The sequence below is a fragment of the Suricata suricatta genome, chromosome 2 (assembly GCF_006229205.1).
Source record: "Suricata suricatta isolate VVHF042 chromosome 2, meerkat_22Aug2017_6uvM2_HiC, whole genome shotgun sequence".
NCBI classification, from domain to species: Eukaryota; Metazoa; Chordata; class Mammalia; order Carnivora; family Herpestidae; genus Suricata; species Suricata suricatta.
Window position 1 is genome coordinate 93,747,890 of NC_043701.1, and position 9,029 is coordinate 93,756,918.

At 34.2% G+C, this 9,029-nt stretch overlaps 1 protein-coding gene across 1 annotated transcript in view; it reads left to right on the top strand.

Annotated features, from left to right (window-relative positions):
- Positions 1-8,115, top strand: part of HDAC9 (histone deacetylase 9) — a 912,954-nt gene extending 904,839 nt beyond the window's left edge. The window contains exon 28 of the mRNA XM_029929772.1: positions 7,869-8,115. Within this exon, the coding sequence (XP_029785632.1) occupies positions 7,869-7,908 (40 nt within the window). The 3' untranslated portion in view covers positions 7,909-8,115. The remainder of the gene's footprint in view (positions 1-7,868) is intronic.
- The last annotated feature ends 914 nt before the right edge of the window (positions 8,116-9,029 follow it).

Sequence of the window (9,029 nt, forward strand, 5' to 3'; positions counted from 1 at the left end):
AGAATCATGAAAACCTGACACCACCAAAGGAACACAGGAAACTTATAGTAACTGACCCAAAGAAATGGAGGTACATGAATTGCCTGAAAAAGAATAAGAAATAATTGTTCTAAAAATGCTCAGAGAGTTCCAAGAGAACATAAACAATCTGACAAAAATCAGGAAAACAGTACAGGAACAGTTCAACAATGAGATAGAAACCAGAAAATAATCAAACTTCAGTTTGGAGCTGAAGAATACAATAACTGAATTAAAGAATTCACTATAGAGCTCAACATCAGATTGGACCAGGCAGAAGAAAGAATCAATGAAGTCAAAGAAAGACAATTTGAAAATATTGAATCAGAGGAGCAAAAAAGTAAAAAAGAATGAAAAGAAATGAAGAAAGCCTAAGGGATTTATGGACACAATTAAGACAATCTATGAATTATTGGAATCTCAGTAGGAGGTGACAGAAAACTTATATAAAGTAATAATAGCTTAGGGTACCTGAGTGGCTCATTCAGTTGAGTGTCCAACTTGGTTTCTGCTCATGTCATGATCTCATGGTTTGAGGGATCAAACCCTACATCAGGCTTTGCACTGATACTATGGAGGGAGCCTGCTTGGGATTATCCCTATCCCTCTATCTCTGCCCCTTCCCCCCTCAAAATTAATAAACTTAAAAAAATAAAGTAATAATGGCTGAACTTCCCAAACCTGAAGAAAGATTGAGATATCTGAGTTCATGAAGCTAATGGGTCAGCTAAAAATTCCAATCCAAAACGATCTTCTTGGGGTGCCTGGGTGGCTTCTGTCAGTTAAGTGTCCAACTCTTGATATCAGCTCAGCTCATGATCTGATGGTAGTGAGATTCTTTTTCTCTCTCCCTCTCCCCTCATTATGTTCTCTCTCTCCCTCTCAACAAAACAAAATGACCTTCTCTAAGACAAATTATAATAGAACTGTCTAAATCAAAGACAAAGAAATTATAAAGTATCAAGAGAAAAAACTTATACTGGGGAACTTTCATAAAGATATTCATGATTTTTTCCCAAAAAACTTGCAAGTCAAGAGAGAGTGGGGTGATATATTCAAATGCTGAAAATAAAAAACTCCCAACCAGGATAGTTAACAAAGTGGTCCTTCAGAAATGAAGGTGAGATAAAAATTTTTTTCAAACAAACTAAAAGCTGAGTAAGTTCATCACCACAACACCTGCTTTATAAGAAATGCTGAAAGGTGTTCTGTAAGCTGAAGAGAAAGAATGATACTGAACAACTTGAAAATATGAAAATATTCTGTATACTAGTAAAGGTAAGAATACAGTCAGAATCAGAATGTTCTAATACTGTAATATGATGTATTAATCACTTAACTCTAGTATAAGGGTTAAAAGACAAGTATTAAAAATAGGTATTACTACAATAATTTCTTACCAGATACATAGCATAAAAATATATAAATTGTGACATAAAAAGCATAAAATGTAGGGAGAAGGAGTAAAAGGGTAGAATTTTGCATGTGAGCAAAGTTAAGTTGTTATCAGATTAAATAGACTGTCTACTTGTAGACAAGATGTTTCAAATAAGCCTCAGACTAACCACTAACCACTATGCAAAAAGCTATAGTAGATACACATGAGATAAAGAGAAAGCGATCAAAGTATACCATTAAGAAGAAATATCGGTTCAAAGTGAAGACATCAAGAGAGGAAGAAAGGAACAAAGGGACTAGAAAACAATTTTTTTAATGGTAAAATAAATTTACATTTAAATGTAAATGGCTTAGATATAAATGGATCTTCTTCAATCAGAAGGCATAGCATGGCTAAATGAATTTAAACAAACAAACAAGACCATCTGTATACTGCCTATAAAAGACTACTTTAGCTTTAAGGATGCACATAGGCTTAAAGTGAAGGGATAGAAAAGATATTCCATGCAAATGGAAACCAAAATAGAGAAGAAGTAGCTATACTTATATAAGAAAAAATAGATTGTGAGTCTAAAACTGTAACAAGAGACAAAGAAGGTCATCATATATTGATAAAGATACCAGTTTATCAAGAGGATGCAATTATGAATACACATGGAACCAACATTATAACACCTAAAGATATTAAGCAAATACTAATGGATCTAAAGGGAGTAATATACAACAATGCAATAATAGTACAGGACTTCAGTAGTCCACTTTCTACAATGGATACATCATTCAGATAGAAAATCAGTAAGAAAATATTGGACTTGATCTATATTTTAGAGCAAATGGATCTAACAAACATATACAGAGCATTTTATCCAACACTTGGAAAATATACATTTTGCTCAAGTGCACATGGAACATTCTCCAGGACAAATCAAATGTTATGTCACAATCCAAGTCTTAGCAAATTTTAAGACTGAAATTATACCAAGTATGTTTTCTAACCACAATGGTATGAAACTCAGAACCAATTGCAGGAGGAAAACTGGAAAATTCACAAATACATGGAAATTTTAACATACTGTTGAAATCATTGATCAAGGATGAAATCAAAAGAAAATTTAAAAAATATCTTGAATCAAATATCTTGAAACAAAGAAAAATGGAAATATAACAAAACTTAATGGATAAAGGAAAAGCAGTGTTAAGAGGCAAATTTACAGCAATAAGTGCCTAAATAAATAAATTATCTAAAAAAAAAACCCTAGTTTACATCTTAAGGAACTTCTAGGGGAAAAAAAAAAAAACTAAGCCCAGAGTTGCCAGAAGAAAGTAGATAACAAAAATCACAGCAGAAATAAATGAAATAGAGAATAGAAAAACAATAGAAAAGATCAACAAAACTGAGAGTTGATTCTTTGAAAAACTAAAAAGGTTGACAAACCTTTAGCTAGACTTACCAAGAAAGAAAGAGGACTCAAACAATCGAATTATTAATGAAAGAGGATACAACTAATACCATTACAAGTGGCATAAGAAACTACTATGAACAGTTATATGCCAACAACTTGGATAACTTACCAGAAATAAATAAATATCTAGAAATATACAACATACCAACACTGAATCATGAAGAAATAGAAAATCTGAACAGACCAATGATGAATAAGGAGATTGGATCAGTAATCAAAAACTTCTCAAACAAAAATCTTCTGTTTTTTAAAGCTTATGGGGGTTTGGGGGGTTTTTGGGTTTTTTATGTTTTTTTATTTATATTTGAGAGACAGAGACAGCATGAGCAGGGGAGGGTAACAGAGAGAGGGAGACACAGAATCTGAAGCAGACTCCAGGCTCTGAGCTAGCTGTCAGCAGAGAGCCTGACACAAGGCTCCAACCCACGAACCATGAGATCATGACCTGAGCCAAAGCTGGAAGCCGGATGCTTAACCAACTGAGCCACCCAGGCGCCCCTTCTCAAACAAAATTCTAGTCCCAGATGGTTTCACTGGTGAATTCTTCTAAACATTTAAAAAACTAACAGCATTTCTTCTCAAACTTGTCCAAAAAATTGAAAAGGAGAGAATACTCTCAAACTTACAATAAAATAGCCCATATTGCCTTAATACCAGAGTCGGATACTATAAGGATTCTACAGGAAAAGAAAATGATAGACCAATACCCATGATGCATTTTGATGCAAAAATCCTCAACAAAAACCAAACAATTTCAACTACACAAAGGATAATACAACATCATCAAGTGGGATTTACCCCTGGGATGGTCCAACATACACAAGTCAATCACTGTGATATACCACATTAATAGAATCAAAGATAAAAATCATATGATTCTCTCAATAAATGCAGGAAAAACAACTGACAATATTTAACATCCTTTCCTAATGCAAACTCTCAACATATTGGGTATAGAAGGAACATAACTCAACATAATAAAGGCAATAATAAAGACCCACAGCTAACATCATACCCAACAGTAAAAAATTGAATACTGTTCCTCTAAAATCAGAAACTATGGAAGGGTACCTACTCTCACCACTCTTACTCTACGTTGTACTGGAAGTCCTACCTGGAGCAGTTAGGCAAGAACAAAGAAATAATAGGCATCCAAACAAGAAGAAGTAAAATCGTCTTCGTTTGCTAGTTGCAGAATACAAAATAAGATCTATATACCAAAAAGAAGACTCTTATGAAAGAAATGAAAATGACACAAAGATTTAATTATACATCCAAAAGGTCCACATATCCAAAGTCACCTAGAGTCAGTGAAATTACTATCAGAATTCCAATGGCATTTTCCACAAAAATAAAAAAAATCCTCAAATTCATATGGAATTACAAAAGCTGGAAGCATCACACATCCTGAGTTAAAACTATATTACAAAGCTATAGTAATAAAAACAGTATGGCACTGTCATAAAAGCAAGCATATAAACCAATGAAACAAAACTGACAGCTCAGAAATAAACCCTTACATATACAGTCAAGCAATGTTACCAAGGAAGCCAAGAATATTCAAAGGGGAAACAATAATCTCTTCAGTAAATGCTATTGAGAAAACTGTGCATTCCCATGCAAAAGAATGAAATTGGAACCCTATTGTACAGCACTCACAAAAATTAACTTGAGATGGATTTGTAAGACCTGAAACTATAAACATGGTTATAGTTTGGGGGAAGAAGTTTCTTGACTTTGGTCTTTTGCAATGAATTTTTTGATATGACAAAAAAAAAAAAAAGAAAAGGCAACAAAAGCAAAAAATAAATGTGTAACTACATCAGCCCAAAAGTTCTGTGCAGCAATGAAACAATCAGCAAAAATAAAAGGCAACCTGTGATCCAGAAAATATTTGCACACCATGTATATATGTGATATATGATATATTTACAAACCATGATACATATATAAGGGGGTGATATTCAAAATATATGTAGAACTTGTACAATTCAATGGCAAAAAAAAATTTTGATTTAAAAATGGGTAAAGGACCAGAACAGATATTTTTCTAAAGAAGACATACAGATGGCCAACAGATATATGAAAAGGTGTTCAACATCATTAATCATTAGGGAAATGCAAACCACCACCACAATGAGATAACACTATACATCAGTTAAAATGGCTAACATCAGAAAGACAAGCAATAATAAGTGCTAGTGATGGAGATTATTCAAGAAATTAAAAATAGAACTACCATGTGGTGCAGCAATCGTACTACTGGACATATATCCAGAGGAAACAAACTCACTATCTTGAAGAGATACCTTTACTGTCATGTTCATTGCAGCATTACTCACTGTAGCCAAGACAGAGAAACAACCTAAACACCTGTCTCCATTGATGGATGAATGGATAAAGAAAATGTGGAATAAACTTCCAGTGGAATATTATTCAGCCATAAAAGAGATTCAACATGAGTAAACCTGAGTGCATTATGCTAAGTGATATAAGGCAGATGGAGAATGACAACCACTCATTTTTAGATCTTACTTACAGGTGAAATCTAAAACTTTTGAACTCAGTATGTATATAAGATGATGAATGTTAACTAAACCTATTATTGTAGTCATTTCACAATATATGTAAATCAAACCATCATACTGTATACCTTAAACTTATACACTGATATATGTCAAATATTTCTCAATAAAACTCAGAAAAGCCCACATTGAACTTATAGAAACAGAGAATAGAGAGTTACCAAGGGCTGGGAATTGGGAGAAGGGGGACAATGTTGGTCAAAGGGTACAAACACTCATTTATAAGATAAATCAGTCCCAAGGATTACATTAGTAAGGCAAGGTGATGATAATTAACAATACTGTATGCATGAAAGTTGCTATGACATTAAATATTGAATGTTCTTACCATAAAAACAACCAAATGGTACTCACATGGTGAAAAATGGGTTTTTGTGATAAAGGTTTTGCAATATATATGTGTATCATCAGCTCATCACATTATACACCTTAACCTTATACAATGTTGTATGTCGATTGGATCTCAAAAAAGCTTAAAAAAAATAGGAAAACTCAGTTTCCCCTAGGGTTTTCTTCTCAGAATGCTCATAATTTTGGTTTGGAAAGATTTTAATAGAGTATATCTCATTTAAGTAGTTTTTTTATCTTATATAACAGTTCTAAACACTTTCTCACAACCTTCTTATCTAGTACACTCTTGGACAGGCTATAACTTCCAAAGAATTGATTTTTTTTTAGTACTCACATGGGCTGATTTGGCACTCCTTTTTGGTAATGTCAAATAATGAATATCTGATATTTCTTATTCTTTAGAGGATGCATTAAAATCCTTTTTATTACCATCTCATTGATAAAAATTGTATTTCAGTTATTTAAATGTATTATAAAAACACTAAGTTAAAATGGCCACTACTTGGGGCTCCTGGGTGGCTCAGTCGGTTAAGCATCTGACTTCAGCTCAGGTCATGATCTCACAGTTCCTGATTTTGAGTCCCATGTTGAGCTTTATGTTGACAGCGCAGAGCCTGGAGCCTGCTTCAGATTCTCTCTCTCTCTCTCTCTCTCTCTCTCTCTCTCTCTCTCTCTGTCTCTCTCTCTCAAAAATACATAGATGTTTTTAAAAAATGTAATGGCAACTACCTTATAGATACATAGAAATCTTGATTTATTTTCCTTATAAATCTATAAAACAACATGGCTAAATAGATCATTTATCTTCATAGACAGCTATGTTTTAAACATAGGATTGTTTTCCCATTATGAAAGTAACTCATTATAGAATACTGGCAAGTATAAATCATATGAAAAAAATGAAAACCGCCTCTTACTCCACCATCCAAAGAGAACCATCATCCAAGTATTGTTTCCTTAGTTTTCTGTGGTAGCATAGGAATTACTCTGTATCCATGAGCCATTGCAATTGTATGCATATGTTAAATGACAAAGGTACAAATCTGAAGTATTAAATAACTAATGTGTCATATTGTTTCTTGTTTACAAGTGAAGTTTATATCCTTTTTTTAACCGTATCTAATTCCATAAGGAACATTTTTCCCCTCTGGTTTTGAACCTGAAGCCACCGCTTCACGGAAGTGTCCACAACATTTGCAAATGTTGTAACTGCAACATTAGCTGTTAGAGCATTAGCAGATTGCAGCTCTCAGATTCAAACTTTCTTCTCTCTACATCTCAAATCCCAGTATTCTTCCTCAACAATCCAACTACCTCATGTATTTCAATTTCCCCTACAGTCTATCCTTTTGAAGAAATTAAAAATCACTCTTAAAGTTTGCCTTAAAACACCCTTAGAGTGTTACTAAATTAAGTTTAAATACCAAGTATAAATTTTCAAGCAATTGGTTTTGGTTTTGCCTGAGCAGAACACCCCACAGATGATGTCAAATAAAAACTATTTACACACTACCATAGAGCATTTCTTGTAAAAATGCTGGGTCTGTAGCAGCGATTTACTAATCAAATTCAGAATTTGATTTGAAATGCCTCCAGCAGGCAGCCAATCCAGTTATGAAAGAACAGAAGCAAAAACTAGAGCCCTGGTGAGTCTCCTCCAGAAGCTAGCTGGGTCCTTTGCTCTCATTAGCAAACTGGTTCCATAGGAAATCATTGTGATTGCTCCTAAAATAAAATATTATATTTAATTTTTTCAATAAATTATTGGACTGTACTAGACACAAAACATGTACATTTCAGAATCTAGAGTTATAAAATATTTTGACATGTTTTAATATAAACAGGAACATTTCCAATGATTGCTTGGATCTAAAATGTTTTTCCACTTGACATTTGTTTATACTTCCTAGGAAAGAAACTCTATTTATGGATAACTGAATAACACAAATAAACATCAGAGAGAGCTGAAAAATCAGCTTTGATTATGCATGAAAATCTACAATGTCATTGTGTACTCTTATGCCGTATTCTGATTGCCTGTTTATTTTTACAGAACTGCTGGTGAGCCTATGGAAGAGGAGCCAGCCTTGTGAAGTGCCAAGCACACCCCCTCCACACCATATTTCCTGTGTGTGACATCATTGTGTATCCCCCCACCCAGCACCCTCAGACATGTCTTGTCTGCTGCCTGGGTGGCACAGATTCGATGTAACATAAACACTGGGCACAAAATTCTGAACAGCAGCTTCACTTGTTCTTTGGATGGACTTGAAAGGGCATTAAAGATTCCTTAAACATAACCGTTGTGACTCTAAAGTTACAGTAAACCACGACTGGAAGAAACTACTTCCAGCATACTTTTAATATGCTGGCTGACCCACTCCCAGGCCAAAAGTTTGAACTACTAACATCTAGTACAGCCTTAGATACTGTTAATTATGGATGCTATGACAGCCAGCAAGGTTTTGGGCAAAACCTGAGAAATACTCATTCCTGACATTCTGATCTGTTTTTTTATTGTGTAATTTTTGTCAGTCTTGAATTGCTTACAGGCTTTGCTTTTGGGTATAAACAGAGAGCAGTTCCCAGCATATCATGGGAAGGAGGAGGGAGTTGTTTTGTTTGGTTTTGTTGTTTGGTTTTGTTGTTTTTTGGCCACATGGCTCAACTCTTGCTAATAAGAGTTCAAGATGGAGAAACTGGGATGAGGCTTTGTTCAATTGAATAAACCATGCTATCTCTCAAAGTCCAAATGCCAAAGGAACTTCACAAACTGTATATGATGGTGCAATATTTTATGGCACGTTTACTAAGAAAAATAACCCTATTTCCCTGACATCCCTCTGTGTGTTCTCACACGTGGAAGATTTGCATCTGTATTTGAGGATGAGGTCTTCCATCCCCCTCTTACATCCCTTGCTTTAATGATGCTCCATGGAGGATGGTCTTAAATTTTTTCCAACTCTATCAAAAACTTAGTTCTCACTTTTCATTTTCTTTCCTCCATCATATCCTTTCTTCTTACCTTTCATCCTTCCTTCCTATAGAAAAAGCTAAAGATTACCCATAATCTTCCCAGTTACTTTCCCAATTATGTAGGAGCTTTGAGTATTTCATTACTTACTTACTTATTTACTTACTTACTTACTTTTCAGATTAATCTTGCTTGGCCTGATGTGCTCTTTTAGCTCTGACACCACTGTGGTGAAGGAAT